General features: G+C 45.4%; 1 protein-coding gene across 5 annotated transcripts in view; it reads right to left on the bottom strand.

The window, feature by feature from the left end:
• SMOC1 (SPARC related modular calcium binding 1) overlaps positions 1-16,415 on the bottom strand; it is a 150,372-nt gene that overhangs the window by 54,668 nt on the left and 79,289 nt on the right. For all 5 annotated transcript variants that reach the window (XM_036011549.1, XM_028506533.2, XM_036011522.1 and 2 more), the window contains exon 3: positions 16,275-16,387. In XM_036011549.1, the coding sequence (XP_035867442.1) occupies positions 16,275-16,387 (113 nt within the window). The remainder of the gene's footprint in view (positions 1-16,274; positions 16,388-16,415) is intronic.

Below are 16,415 nucleotides of genomic sequence, written 5' to 3'. Positions count from 1 at the left end.
TGCGAGTCCCGTCTATAAAGTGGGGATAACAAGGTCAAGCCTGGGAGGCTCTGAAGAGGAAAACAAACAGTGTGAGCCCAGTGCCGGGCAGGGGTGATGGCCAGATGCAGGGTGGCTGTGGCAATGATGGCTGTCCGCTGTGTCAGCAACACCTGGCAAGCCGGCCTGCTCCTGGGCCAGAGCTCCCCTAGTAACCTCCCGAAGCTTGGGTGGGAAACACGGCTGGAATCTTGGACTCTACCCTTCAGACTCTGTCAGCCCTGCAGGGGAGGGTTTCTAGAGACGATTGCTTGCCACGGGCAGAATTTTAATAGGGCCTGGCTGGCTGCTTTCTCCCCCTTGGCCAATAATCACCTCAAAGGAAACCTGTCCCTGGGGCTGGGCAGCCACACTGACTCACTCCCAGGACCCTTGGCTCCCATGGTCAAGGCCAGCCTCCCTCTCCTTGAGGATGATGCTGCCCAAGCCCTGCACCCAAGCCAGTGCCTTTGGCCCAGTGCTGCCCGTTACATACAGCCAGGCACTGTGGTCAAGTAGGCCACAGAGAACTGCTGGAGGGAAAGCCCCCTCCTCCCAGGAATGCAGAGCCCCCTCCAAGGCTAGTGGGGGCAGAACTAAGTGCACGACTAAGAGCTTAAGCCCAAAGCTTTGTTTCAATCTGACAGCAGTCCCAAGGGCCACGCGCTCACTGAGTATGCCCATTGTATCCCCGAGGACACCCGGACACTACCTCCCAGCCCCCAGCCAGGCCCACAGGCCCAAACACAGCCCTTTCTCCCTAGGGCTCTCAGCATTTTCCTCAGACCAGGCTCCAAGGAATAGACTCCAGATTACAAAATCCTCAGGCTGGGAGTTGCTTCCAAGTCCTAGAAAACTGGAACCAAATGAGGAATCGTTGCCTCGGAGGACTGGAGCACACAGAACTGGGCACACCTGGGGCAGGTGTGCCGCAGGGGAGGGGCAGCAGACTGCAGGAGGTGCAGGAGTTGCCCAGCAAGGTCACTTCCCTTCGCTGAAAGAGCCCCAAGTGAATGAACCCATGGTTTTCAATCAAAAGGGTGTTTGTAAATTGTCTCAGGGAGTTCTCAAGATGTCTTCTTGAAGAAAAAGAAGTTATATGAAGACGGAAAGCAGCCGCCATAAAGTCAGACTGCAGCCCACCGTCCTTCGCAAACCTCCAGGTCACCTAAGCCCTGAACTCTCTAACCCTGGCAGCCTCGAAGAGCCTCTCAGTCAAACCGAGCCTCTGCCTGCCCGAGTCTATTTGAAAAGGGGATATAACAATACCTACCTCACTCCATTGTTGAAAGAATTAAATTAGATAATGAAAATAAAGCACTTAGTTCACACAGTTAAGTACCCATTTAAGCTACACTGTGTATCACTGTGTTATTTTTAAGCAAACCATCTATGCACTCAAAAAGGGCACAGCCAGGTTCTCTGATGGGAACCGAAGAACATCCTATTCTGACCAGCCACAGAGGAGGGGCCAGTCTGAAATCAGCAAAGAGTCTGAGAAAGTTTCCGGGCAGGAAGGGGAAGTTGGTCATGTAGCAACAGTTTTATTGCACTCAGAGGCGAGAAGTAAGGCTTCCTGCAGAAAAATGATCAGGATATCAATTCTATAGAATTGGTAGTGTACACACATATCAGGGTATAAATTCTATCTAGGTTAGTCTCCTTCTTTGCAAACTTAATTATTCTTTTGAATTAATAAATTGATTATTTATTCTTTGTTCTACCTCCCCTACCCCCAGCCGCAAGTTAATCGACTTTTGGATTACCGTATTTTACTGTATATAATGCACATCTACATTCTTGGCTCAAACTTTCAGGGAAAAAAAATCTTTCGTTTTAATTTTTCAATTCCATTTTTATTTATTTATATTTAGAAACAAAACTGATTATCATATTCTAGGGTATTATTTTGCATATGGATATCATTATTGCTTTCTAGAGTTACACTTTCAACACATAAGCATAAATAAAAAATTAAAAACATTTATACAGATACAGAATTAGTACTGGCCATGTATAATGCGCAACCTTATTTTTCCCTCAAAAATTTGAGCAAAAAAGAGTGTGTTATACACAGCAAAATACAGTAATCTACGGGAAGAACACGGGCCAAGAAGAATTAACAAGGTAATTAATTGGCCATTTCTAGTATCCCACCATGTGCTTCTCAAAACTTAGCGCCGTTCTGGCCCCAGAGGAACAGGTCCCACTCTGGAACACCCCAGGAAGGCTGAAATGACAATTGCCGGGTCCTTCCTTAACAAATTGTGTTTGTTCATCAACTTAAGCGAGGTTAGTCTCCGTGTAACCATACTGTTGAATGTAACTGGTGTTCCTAGAGGTACTCTAAAACAGTGTGTTCTTAGGTAAGTAAATTTCATCTCTGACTCATATACTTAAGATTTTTGGCTTGAAGTCCTTTGGATAAACAGCCCAGCAGTATACTACACGTCAACTTCTGTCCAATTAAGACAAAATCTGAAATTATTTTAAGCCTACTAAGCCTCAACATTAGCCCAGCTCCGGGACACCTGGCAGGTATAGTTGAGTGAATGGTGAGGAGAGAACGGAGCAAACGCCAGCTCCCAGGACAGAGCACATCCGGGAGCAACTGGAGGATAGCACCACAAACAGCAAAGAAGACACACGCACCCGGACAGCAACAACCACGGGACCACGCCCCTTACAGAGACCGCCACCCTCTACTGCACTGTCCAGAGGCCTTCAATCACCACCGGCCATCTATGCGTTCTCTCCTTTGGGCCTCAGCCACCCTGGGTGCACATCTTCCATAGGAGAGGCACAGGGAGCAGAGGTTATTTGCTCAAGCGTCACAGTTAGTTCATAACAACGTAGGTTTTCGGATCCCCCATCTTCAAACTCTCATAAAACTTCAGAGTAGACAGAGCTGGAGAAGACTTTCACGACCACCAGCCACACCCAAACATTTTACCAAGGAGGAAAACAAGGCCCAGAGGCGGGAAGGCAGCCTGATCACCAGCACCTCGCTGTGGCAGGTGGCAGGTGTGCGGGTGTCTGAGGGAACTGACTGCCTCTTTGTGCCTGTAATCTCCAGCAAATGGAACTCTTTGGGGGGAGGAGGAGGCTATGGGATAAGTAATTCAGACCAAGGAGTCAGCTGGAAGAGAGGCTTTTGCTCCAGCTTCAGTGAGGCATTTCCTGGAGTTATTTGGGGGACCGCATGGGGGCCTCTGCTGCACCCCATGGCCGGCCTATTTTCCTTTGGTTGTTCTTGGGGGTGGTTCTCGGACAGGGGTCAGACCTCACATCCCAAAGCTCCTTCTCTGTCGTTGGACTTTTGCTTTCCCCGCCTATGAAGAGCAGGGGTGCTTCCCTAAGAGACCACTCTCTCCTGCACATGCCCACTTTTCTACTCTGTTCCTAGTTCCTTTGCTTCCGCCACTTTGATACAGTGATGAATGCAGTTGGTGTCCTATGAGGTGTGACTAGGACTTATTGAGGATGTGGAGGTTCTCTAGCCAAATAACTTTGGAAAGATTGGGTTAACTAAAATTAAATGAGGTCTCGACAGCGGAACGTCTCAGAGCCTTAAATCAATTCATGACTCTGTTCTGAGGGGATGCAATCATTTGCAGTAATTCCTAAACTTATTTAACTGTGGGACCCTCCCTGAATTTTGTGTGGGACACACTTCATGGTACTAGTGTTCTCAGAAATTTGCTTAAAAAAAAAAGAGGCAGTATAATGAAGCTCAGGGCCTTGGCATATTTCTTTGTGTCTCCCAGACCTACACTTTTACAGTCTGGGTATCAGGCTCTCATTTCATTCATTATCCTTGAAATAATTTACCTCCGGCAAGCTCCCACCCCCTTTTTATAACACTTTCTCAAGCTCTATATTTGTTTGAAAAAAAATTATCTTGAACTGCCTCAGACCTTCACTGATAACTGGGATCCCCTCCAAGGCACAGCCCCTTCGCACCCTGTGGTTTTATTCCCCCACCCCATTTCTTTGTGCTTCTTTTGTAAAACAGAAAATGTGAACCATATGCAAAGAGACAGGTCTGACTGAGCATCCTTGGTAGCAACCACCAAACTTGAAATGAAGCTACTACTACCATGTACCTGAACATTTCCTAGTGGGGAAAAGTTAGACTAAAAGCAGAAGGCATGTGGCTATGTCTCTTTGGGCAGTGGGAATGTAAGGCTATCCTTTTATTTTTAATTGGCCAGTTGCTCCAAATTGGTTAGCAGAGTCTTCAGATGAGACCAATGCACAATGAAAGTTAGCTGATCACTCTGTTCCAGAGCAGACCCATTTTCATTTTGTCGGCATTCCCCAGAGAAATCTAAGAAGCTGTGTTTCCCAGGGGTGCCAGGGGCTCTTGCTGGAAGACTGAGTCTGCAGGCCCCCGGAACATGTGTCTCCATCAGAAGCTGCGGGAGAGCATGGCTTATTGGGTGTGGTTAGACCTACCTGCAGAGCTTATGAGAACAGATGGCTGGGCCCCACCCATGCAGTTCCTGAATTCATTAGGTCTGGGGACAGCCAGAGAATCTGTATTTCTAACAAGTTCCCAGGTGACCCCATGGTCCAGGGACCACCCTTTGAGAACCACTGTTTGAAAGGAAACTTCTCACACCACCCTTTCTGGCAATGATCATGAAATACTCAAAAAACAAGTACAGAATTTTCTAGGTGGGACTGTGCGAACAAGGAGCCTTGAGACCACACTGCTTTCCAAAGTTTTTATAGCCCAGTCATTTTGGTGACATGTGGTCTTTTAATTCATGGATCTAGTGATGGCAGCATTAACTTTTCTGGGTGATTTCACCCACAGAAGAAAGCTGGAAGGCAGTGGGGGTGGAGGGGCAGGCAGAAGCGAGGGATGGAGTCATCCTTTTGATCTGCTGTACATGAGCGTGTTTTGTCCTCAGTTTGGGAAAGGTTACCCCACAAACGCTCTCCTCATCTTCAGTCAGGTTTGGCTCAGAAGCAACAAGATGCAGGAGGAAAAACAGCTTTGGAGCCAAAATGACCTACGTTTAAATACCCTCTCTCCCATAAGCTGTGTGACTTTGGTAAAGTCATTTAACCTCTCTGAGCTTATCTATGAAATAAGGCTAATGGTATCCACCTTGAAGGTCACTGAGAAGACAGATGAAGTAAGATATACACAGTGGGGGCAAAAGTAGGCTTAGAGGTGTTCATATGGAAAATTATACAATATTAATAAATAATAACAACAATAAACGATTTGGTGTACTCACAATGGTACACCTACTTTTGCCCAACCCTGGGTAAAGCATCTAAAGCAGTGGTGGGTGTGGAATAGGTGCTCAGCATACCCTGAGTCCATCCTTTCCCCCTTCCCCTGTGCAGGGAGGAGGGAAGCCGAAGCTTCAAAGCATAGCTGTCCTTGCTGGCTGTAAACATGGTCCCCTGCTCCACGCCAGGCCTAGGGAGGACTGTCTGCCTGCTAAGGAATGAGGGACTTTCTTTCATTACCTACAGTATCTATGTCCTCCTCCAGAATGTAACGGAGGAGGGACGGGGAAGCAGGATGATTCTTCAATGTCAAACAAGGGATTGACATTGAAGAGTCTCCCAAATAAGGGATTCTTTGTTGATTATGTTTTTAATGGATGATGGTATAATGTGGCTGCCAACACCATATTAGAGGAGAAGTGTAGGTAGAACGAGATACAGTCCCATTCTTCCCCAACCTGCTCACGACCACACCTGAAATCTTGTTTCCAGTTTGGGAAAGGGCCGTCCATATTGAATTCAGAAGAAAGAGGCCAGGAGGAAAGAGAGACAGAAGTCCCCATGATATGGGAATGAGTGATAGAAGTAAGGATTTATGCCAGGACAGAAAGAAATATTTGTTGGCTAAGAGACAGGATTGTGCATGGACATAATGGTGTCTTTTTTCAAATTTTTCTGTGGAAAGTGGGATTTCTGTGGATTCTACAAAGCCCATCAGCTAGAGCCAGGGTCATCTGATGGAAATTACAGGAAGACAGCTCTCAAGTCATTGTAGAGAAAAACTTTCCAACTAAACTGTCCCAAAATAAATTATGCATGTTGTTGTTGGCGGTAATAAGCTTCCTGTCTCTGGTGGCAATCAAGCAAAAGTTAGATGACCAATTGGTGAGAAACTGTCAGTGGAAACTGAGCCCTGGATTGGGGCAGAGTAGGGGAAGAAAGGAAAAGATGAACCAGATACTTCTGAGGTCCCCTTTAACCCCAAATTCTATGATTTTACAACCCTGCTCTAAATTGAACTTCTGCTGCTGAGGAATAAGGTGGACATTTATAACTACTACCTAATTGTCAATGTTGCTACCACACTTCCAAGTACATGATGAAGAGCTTTTTTTTTGTATTTTCCAAAAAGTATGAACACCATCCTCCCCACCCAACACACACTTAAGACATTTTTAAAATCTGGGTGTCAGGGCTTCAGGGACTCCATGGGCTTTATTTTCTTGGCTCCTGACCCTCTGTTTAGTGCTCAGAATGGCCCAGGTTTTGTAAACAGCAAATACGATACCTAATTCATTCTCTTTTATTTCCATGGGTGGGGGAGGGGAATCAAATATGTTTTTATGTTTAAAAAAATGCCCAATAAGAGTCCCTCTTGTGTAGGAGCTTTGTTTAGCTCTGAACTCTGAAACTCTGGCCGGTGCTGGCACAAGGGTGGCCTGCAGGAGGCGGGAGCTCTTTCTGGCTTCCTGAATCTGACTTCACATTTAATTCAGCTTTCCTGCCTTCATACCTCCCTCTTGTGTTCCTATAACATCTTTCTACTTTGACATGGGGAAAAAAAATCCGATCCCTTTAGTTTTGCAAAAGAGCTGAGTAGACTGACCTGCGGGGTCACCTGACATGGTGTATGCACACACAGTGCAGGGGCAATAGGCCCGAATGTGGGATTAACTGCCGTGCCTGGATGGTTCCTGAGTAAGTGTTTGCTGTGGGCCTACTGTGTGCCTGCCCACCTGGTTGAACATTAGCTACCACCTCATAAAATCCTAGAAAGTGTACAAGGTACCTCCCGAGGGTCTTCAGTTTAAGCTCCTCCCTAGTGCAGAAGCACTGCCTCCCCACCCCCACGTCCCCTGGGCTCTCGCCATTCGGTCCCTGTTTGCCCATCTCCCAGGATGGGAAGTTATGCCCTCTTTGCATCACACACACTCCATCTGTGAATTGCTCTACTTGTAAAACGTTCTTGTGTATTTTGAGTCAGAATCTGAGTCGTTATACATTTTTCTCAGTGACCCTGGGACGGCTCTATGAGACTCTTCATTAAAAACTACTGTCATCTGCAGACAGACATCTGAAGATGGCGCTCCTATATCCCTTTGGTCATCTCTCCCCCTCATACCCGCCATCCTTTGGTTCTTCTGGTCTCCAAACCAAATGTCTCTGGCTGCTTTGACTATTCCCCATGGGACATAATTTCCCAGCTTTACTCACCTGAGTCACCACCCCCAGCTATGCTATAGCCACCACCACTTTAAAAGATGCAATGTCCTTTAGAGAGGCATAGACAGTAGTGATGAGGGCCAAGAACTCTGCAGCCAGATGCTTGGGTTTGACCCCAACTCTACTACTTGCAAGCTGTGTGACCCTGGGCAAGCTAGTTAGCTTCTCTGGGGTTCCATTTCTTCATCTGTAAAATGGGCATATAATAGTGTCATAAGTCACAATGAGGACTGAATACCTCGCAGGTCATGGCGAGGATTGAGTAGGTTAATATGTGTCAGGCACTTATAAAACAGCCTGGCATGTAGTAAGTGCTATGTAAGTAAGTGTTGTTGTTATGTGAAAAAGAACAGCAAAGATGGTGATTGAAGCTCCCATCACTGAGCCTTCCCATTCCCACAGGCAGCAGGAAGGCCAAAGAAGCGGGCCTCTGTCCTTCCCTCCCTCCCAAGTACACCCCCTTGCTGAAGAGCAGCTGCACACACCTCCTGGAGCCTGCTTCTCTCACTTCCACAATAGACCAACTGTAGGGACAGCCTCACCAGGGTATGTGCCCCCTGGGAGCACTCAGACCCTGCATGCTTGCTCCAAAGCAAATGAGGCCAGCCAACCTGGGAAAGGATGCTCAGTAGCCATTCAGCAGGAGAAAAGCCATTGAAGAGTAGGACTGAGCAGTGATTGGGGTAGGCAAGTCCTGACAAGACACAATGGATCCAGTGTCCTTGGCACAAAGCATGCTCCATCCACCTGCGTCTCAATGCACATGTCTGCACCTGATGGGTGACCCCAGGGGGTGCCAGTTCTCTCATTGAAAAGACAAGAGTGGTGGCTCCCACTATATGCAGGAGATTTGATGAGTTGCTTGCTAGACAAGTCCTTTGTGCACAGGGATGAATCAGGCCCTGTCCCTGCCATCATTTACAAATTTAAAGTTTGCTTTGATAGCAACATAACTGAGGTTGTATATTCACTGCAAATTACATGTCATGTAGACCACCACTGGAAGGCAAGAAGTAGAGCCCCCGTGGGGAGCTGGCAGCTAGCTGGTGCTCACCAGGGTTCCTGTTTCTACATCTTTGCAGATCTTGATGTGCTCAGAACCTTAACGACCACAGAGACTATGTCACTATAGGGAGAGGAGGAAGCCCAGTCCAATGCCTGACTCACACAGGCAGCAATACTTCTCTAAGGCATCAAGACTTGCTGTAACCCCCACTTTCTGATTTGAAAAAGAAACCTCTTCCCTGCTCATAGATTCAAAGAAAAAAATATTAGCCTGCCAAAGGTAGAAAGCTCTCTAGTGATTCTAGGGAGTTTCTAACGAATACCCATTTGTACCTTTCTCTCCCCACCCTTCCCTTCCCTTGAAAACACCAAACCAAGGGCACTGATACTTATCACAAAACTTAAAACCGCAGCACAGGCTCCAGGCTCCTGGGCTCCCCTCTCCTTACTCTCGTGGTGATGGCAGCTGGCATTGACCCCACACATGGGTGCAGAAAAACACTCACTTCACCATTCATTTAAAAAGGAAAAGGAAAACTCAGAACTTACTGCAAAGCTATAGTAATAAAGAGAGTGTGGCACTGACATAAGGATAGACATGTAGATCAGCAGAATAGAACTGAAAGTCCAGAAGGAAACCCTCATATTTATGGTCACCTGATTTTCAACAAGGGTGCCATGACAATTTAAGGGGGGAAGGAACAGACTTTTCAACAAATGGTGCTGGGATTACTGGACATGTATGTGTGACATCTCACACCATGTACAAAAATGAACTTAAATGGATCACCAATCTAAATGTAAAAGTGAAAACCATAAAACTCTTATAACACAGGAGTAAATCTTTGTTACCTTGAATTAGGAAATGGCTTCTTAGGTATGCTTTTAAAAAGTAGATAAATTTGGTTTCATTAAAATTAAAACTTTTGTGCATTAAAGACATTATCAAGAAAATGAAAAATCAACCCAAGGATGGGGAGAATACTTCTAAATTACATATCTGATAAGGATCTTGTATCTAGAATACATAAAGAACTCTTATAACTCAATAGTAAAGACAAATAACTGAATTTTAAAATAGAGAAAAGCTTTAAACAGACACTTCTCCAAAGAAGATGAACAAATAGCCAAAAAGTACATGAAAAGATGCTCAGTGTCAAGAGTCATTAGGGAGGTTCCCGTAAAGATGGAGGCATAAGTAGACACATTTTGCCTCCTCATGCAACCACAAAAAAGAACTACAACTAAATCTCAAAACAAGTAACACCCAGATTGTCAGAAAATCAAACTGTATGAAAGTCCAACAATGAAGGATTTAAAGAAGCTACATTCATCCAGATGGGTGCCTTTTACAGGGAGTCAAAGCAGCTTTACCTAATATACCAAAACAAACACAGGGAGGCTGCCAAATTGAGGAGACAAAGAAATATGGCCCAAATGAAAGAATAAACAAAACCCCAGAAAAAGAATTAAGCAAAACGGAGATAGCCAACCTGTCAGGTGCAGAATTCAGGATGCCCAAGAACTCACTGAGTATAGCGACAACATAAAGGAAGAAGTGAAGTTTATACTAAGAGAAACAAACAGAACTAGCTTTGTTTGGGGGAATTCAACAGGCTGGAGAAGCTCAAAACACTCCAGTGTATAGATGCAACCAGGGTCTTAGTACTGGAGTGTCCCGAGTCTCTGGGCTCTCTGGGCACCTTTAGACGCATCAAAGATAAGACAAATCTCTTCACTCGATGAGGATGTTCAGCACTCCAGCCTGTCCATGCTTAATCAGCTGAAGCCAACAGAGGCTCCCAGTCCCTAACATCACTGATACCCTCCATACTAGCTGGGGATCTGGAAGAAGAAGGTCCAAGTGATAAAGCCAGGTGTTTGTTTCCAGGGCAAGCTAGTCAGTCACATGGCCCAAGCTTGCAGGGGTGACTTCAGGAAGACCAGTTCTGTACTGTGGGGGCGGGGAGGAGGAGGAACTAAAAACAAACATCAAGGCCTGCTCAGGCACGTTGGAAATATGTTGCAGTTCCCTAGGTTTTGGCAAATATGATAGTAAGAGTTACAGAAATGTAGACAAGGGGAGCCCACTGTCTTTGCCAAAAAACCACAGCACATTTTCTTTGTGCTCCTAACTTCAGAACAAAGCATCGTAAAGGAAAAAGTACAGTCCCCAGGCTCCTACATGCAAGAAAGAAAGAAAGAAAGAAAGGAAGGAAGGAAGGAAGGAAGGAAGGAAGGAAGGAAGGAAGGAAGGAAGGAAGGAAGGAAGGAAGGAGGGAAGGAGGGAAGGAGAGAAGAGAAGAGAAGAGAAGAGAAGAGAAGAGAAGAGAAGAGAAGAGAAGAGAAGAGAAAAGAAAAGAAAAGGGCTTCCAGAAATAAAAGAGTATGTATATGTGCGTGCATTGGTGGGGGAACAGTGATTCGTCAAGTAGAAATGGGAAAAGTGTTAGTACCAGACAGAGCTGTGTCAGGAAAAACTGTTCCTAGAACATGGAGCTCAAAGATGGAAAATGTAACACATTTTTTCACATCGAAGTAACATTACAAATGGTGCTTTATATTCAACAGTGTTATTAGAACTAAGATCCATCTACACAAAAAATTAAGATGCTTGGAATGTATTTCATAACCACCACTACTCAGCCACATTGTGGCTCAACACTACTGTGGAGGCAGTTTGGTAGCATGCATCAAATGCCTTAAAAAGTACAGGTCCTTTTGACCCGATATTCACTGCCCAAAAGTTACAGTGCCCAAATTTCCAGGATTCATGGTACATTCATACAATGAAATACAAGGCAGCCATTTAAAAAATGAGGTAAAGGTACATGTGATTAACCTGGAAATAAGTCCACAATATAATTAGCTTAAGAAAATGTTACAAAATGATACATGATATTATACCATTCCTTCCTAACTAATAAGTACATACAAGAAAATAACTCTAGAGGGTTATAGACGTCATTGTTCCTATTTCAGGAAGATGAAATCCCTGGCTTTATCTTCCTACCTTATGTATTTCGGTATTGTCAGAATTTGTTTTCACAAAGTGCATATAACTTTCCTACTTAGAAAAAAGTGAAAATAGTTCTCTCTTTAACTATTTGATTAGTGAGGTCCCTAACATACATACAGATACACATATGTACACACCTGCAACGCATCATTTTACAGGTTGCATACTGGGGCTGTCATAATTTGTTTAAGCAATTCTCTATCATTAGGTATTTAGGTTGTTTCCAAACTTTTGCTACTATCAGCACAACTTGGAAATCCCTGTGGCTAAATACTTGTACATTATTTCAAATTATGTATTTAGAATAAATTCCTAGAAGTAGAACTTCAGGCTTAAGATTTGGGCACAATTAAACACCTTTGACCTGTATTGCAAAATCATCACACACAAAGTCAGTGCCAACTTATCTTCCCCACTGCAGTGTGGGGGCAGCCTTTTCCCTTCACCCAGCCCAGATATTTCAGCTTTTACCCATTTGGTAAGCAAAATGGCACATCATTATTTTCATTTGTATTTCCTCAATTACTAAGGAAAATAACCTCATTCACATTCACTTATTGGCTAACGAATACCCATTTGTTATTGTGTAAACTGCTTGTTGACATCTCTTGTCCATGTATCTATTAGAATCTTTTTCTTTCTGGTTTGTGAGAGCTCTTTATATAATATTAGTCTTTTGCCATTAAGGCTAACACATGTCATTCACCTTTTAGTTTTGCTTAAGGTGATTTTTATGTGAAAATTGTTAATTTCTACATTTTTTCTTAACAATAAAACACACTCAGGATTCTAAATTACCAATATGTAAATGGGCACGCGAAGTATAATAAGTTTTACATGTACGATCACATATGCTGGCTACTTTATCATGTTTTCACATCTTTTCTGCATGGAAGCTCCTTGACATTTTTCAAATTGCCCCAGAGCAACCAGCACTTAGCCTAGAACATAGGAGAGCTCCAAATTGTGAGATGAAAATATAGTGTGTCTGGGGTTTGCTTTGAAGCAATCCAGTTTGGGGAGGAAGATGCAAATAGAATAAGATGAAACAGAATCAGCCACATGTCCATCATCGTTGAAGCTGGGCGATGAGTACATGGAATTCATTATACTATTATTTCTACTTTTTTGTATATTTGAAAATTTCCATAGTCAAAAGGATTTTTTAAAAATGTCTACTTGACTGATTGGTCCACAGCATCAAAGAGGAGATTTCTAGAATAACAATTGTGATGACAATGAATTACATTGACACCAAGGACCCTTCTGTAGCATAAAACAGTGAAGAGCACAAGCCATGAAATTAGGCAGGCTGGGTGCAAATCCTTTTTAGCTTAGCGACCTTAACCAGTTATTCAACCTCTCTGAAACTCAGGTTTCCATTCTAAATAAGGGTATTAACAATTACCTCCAAAAGTCCTAGAGGAGATTAATGGGTGTAAAACTCAGCGCCTAGCACCAAGTCGCCATCATTATCATTCGGTGATGCACAAGCTTGACAAGCTCCAGCCAGCATTTCCTGGTGGGGGCGATCCGATACCTTTCCACTACAGCTGTGACTGTGAATCAGCTTGGGCATCACACAACTGCTTACAGAGAACTTGGTAGAACAGATGTCAGGAGTCACGTTCCTGATATCCAGAAGAGAAACCAGATAAGGCCACAGCAAAGAACAAAGACCGTAGTCCGCAGTGTTACTCAACAGGTCGCCACAGGGCTTAACTCCACATTCCAGTGATGCAATCGAGACCAAGGGGGATGATGCCCTGACAAGAGTGGGCTGTTTGCAACTTTGACCAAACTCTGGTATCACCTGGGAGCTTGGAACAATACAATGTCTGGGTCTCACTCTCAGAACTGATTTAATGGTCTGGGATGCGGACTCGGTAGCTATCAAGGTTTTTAAAAATCAAATGTACCTAACGTGCACCAACCACTCTGCTATATGAGTTGGGGTGGAAGGGTCTGGAGGGAAGAGGACAAGAGGGAAACAAAGAAGAAAACAGAGACCATTCCATCCCACAGGAGCCCCATTAAAGCCAACCAAGTCACGTGATCCCAAGCTGTGCCCTACTCCAGACAAACTTCAACTCTTTCGGATCCCTTCACTGCCTCCATAAGCTTCAAGGCTGGATTACTATAATAATTCACAGGGCTAACATATGTTATTAACACCAAGATACATGCATATCAATATTATAAAGAATGTTAGAGCAACATGCCTGATCTCTGGGTTTTGGTCTTAAAAAAAAAAAGTCCAGCTAAGTGATAGGGGAGGTTGGGAGAGGGAGAAAAGCATTCTGTCCCACAGCCTTTTGGCAGCCTGTCAGTGCGACTGACGCACACTCAAAGAGACAACCCCATTTTGTGAAGTTACTGCAGTGTCTTTGATCACAGGGAAAAGCACATCCATTTCAATCACTGGAACTGGGGACTGGCCGGCTGTCTGGCCGCCTAGCAGCCCACCAGGGTGACCCGCCCTGAGCCTGCAGACACATGGCAGTGCTTAGCATGTCAAACAAATGAGGGGGTTCCTGACTGTCTATCCAACCTTTGCTGAACTTCAGGGGCCCTCTCACTTAGCAATCCTGCCCTGACTAATCTGGAAGTTCCTCTCCCCAGCAAACACCACCTGGCCCGGCCCGGTCTCGCCAAAACAAAAGCTGGCCCACAGCTGTCTGTCACGAGGCAGCAAACACTTCAAACCCATGAGGGCAGGGGTCACGCGTTCTCATAATCAACACACTCAGAGTTGCACAAGCCTAGAGAAAGGGGGAAAAAAGATTTTCCCTCCTCCCTGTGACCTTTACCCCATCTCGGCCCCAGACTCAGCTGAGAGAGGTCTGCTCTTCCCCCCGACACATGAATTCTCGAATCCGTATACAAAGATCACCTGCGTTCTTTTCACTAGAAGACGTAATAAACAAATTGATGAGAGAGCTCATCAATTCTCAAATTTGGGTTCAACAAAAGGTTTTATTTTCCTTAAGTGGCATCATCCAGAAAATCTGGGGAAGGTGTGAGTGGCAGGACCAGAGCAGAGATGGGGGAAATGATGATAATAATGACAGATATTTACACAGCAATTTATGTGTTCCAAGTGTACTACCGGCCTTAACTCATTTAACCCTTGTCACAAGCTTACGAGGTAAGCTATAGCAATACTCATTAATGATAGCAAAATAATGGTAGCGTAATATGTATAATATAACAATAATTATTATTATGTATAATGATGGAGGTAATCTCCGTTTTTCACATAAGGATACTATAACCCGGAGAAGTTCCATGACTTGCTTGAAAGGTCAGGGCTGAGAGCCACGCTCAGGCAGGCTGACTCCAGGGTCAGTGTGCAAACCGCAGCACTAGACTGCCTTCTGCCAGTCCCCACTTCAGAGCCTCCTTCAAAGCTGCCAGTTCAGAGAACAGTGGAATATGGAGGCCTTTGGAGTGAGGGGGGGCTGAGTCTGCATCCCAGTCTGCCATTCTGCACCCCGCTGTGGTTGCATTCTCTGTAAGTGGGGATAATGGTACCTACCTCATAGGCCCAGGGCAAGGCTTAAGTGAGAAAATGAGTAAAAGCACCTCTCACAGGATTGCAGCCACAGTCAGTGCAATGCAGTGGCCCTCAGTCCCGGATGGACGTTTGAGTCAGCTGGGAACTTTTAAAATTAGGAAGCCCAATCACTGCCCCACCACCTCTCCACATTTCCTCCCAAGCTGGAGGGTCAGTCTGAAATCAGCAGTCCCCCAAGCCCAGTCCGGAGAGGAAACCTGAAAGCCATGGGACCAGAGGCCAGCCCGCGCCCTTTGCCCCATTAATTCAGAATTACAGGGAAGCTTTGAAACCTCTGAAGCCTTTGCTTCTGTCCAGCTCCGCTCTCTGGCACAGAGGGAGTCAAGGACCCAGACCAGGCTCAACCGTGTAACCAGCTCAACTTTGTCCAGCAACCTTGCCCAGTTCCATTCAACAGTGCCTTCATCCAGCTGCCTCCTGCCCCCCAGGCTGTGTCCTACCTCCAGCCTAAAAGCTTCTGAAGGATCAGTCTATTGTCCCTATTGTCCCATGCTGCCTGTTTTAGAAATAGTCTGTGCCAACACCTACATAGCCGGTGTTACTTTTACACAAAGCTCTAACCACGGCAGGAGGAGAGGTGGGATTTCCTGAAAAGAAATTTTAAAATCTGTGTGCATGCATATACATGAGTGTATGCACATGTGTGCATACACATTAGTGTGCATGCACGTGTGTGCACACACAGAGACACTATGCACACCACACACACATCCCACATGTAGTCCAAGAACCACAGCTCACTTTGTACTCAAAGGGATCCCTGCTTCATTTGAGGACTTTGGGGTAGGCAGAAGGGGTGCACAGAGGGGTAGCAATAAACAGTGAAGGGAATACCAGGGTTGCCCATGGAAACTGGCAAGGATAAGAAAAAATAATCAGCCTCCATTTGACAGAAGAGAAAAATGGAGAGGGCCAGCGGGGAGGACGGGGACCATGCCACGCCAGTTTCCTGGCTCAGACTTGTATATGCTTTTTCAGACCCCACTGCCAGCTGGCAGGGGAAAGCGTGGAGGGTCTAGGAGGGGGGACGTAGGCACCAGAAGGTAGCATAGAGGGTGTCAAAGAGGCCTCAGCTGTTTCCCAGAAAGCCAAGGCTTGGAGGAGCCTTCCCGTGCTCAGCAGCCCCCCACCCCCTCGGCTTCAGTCCAGGAAACAGCCTGGGAGACTCAGCCAGGGCCTCACCTGGGTAAAGGAGCCATCCTCGCTGCACTCTGGGACAAACACCGCTTCCTGGGGCTTCTTGGCTTGCTCTAGGGCCTGAGCCCGCTCCAGGCGACACTTGCTCTGGCCGGCATCTAAAAGAAGAGAGGAGCGAGCATATTT

Source organism: Phyllostomus discolor, chromosome 1, assembly GCF_004126475.2.
Source record: "Phyllostomus discolor isolate MPI-MPIP mPhyDis1 chromosome 1, mPhyDis1.pri.v3, whole genome shotgun sequence".
NCBI lineage: Eukaryota > Metazoa > Chordata > Mammalia > Chiroptera > Phyllostomidae > Phyllostomus > Phyllostomus discolor.
Note: the sequence above shows the minus strand (reverse complement) of the source record. Positions and strands in the feature narration are given on the sequence as shown.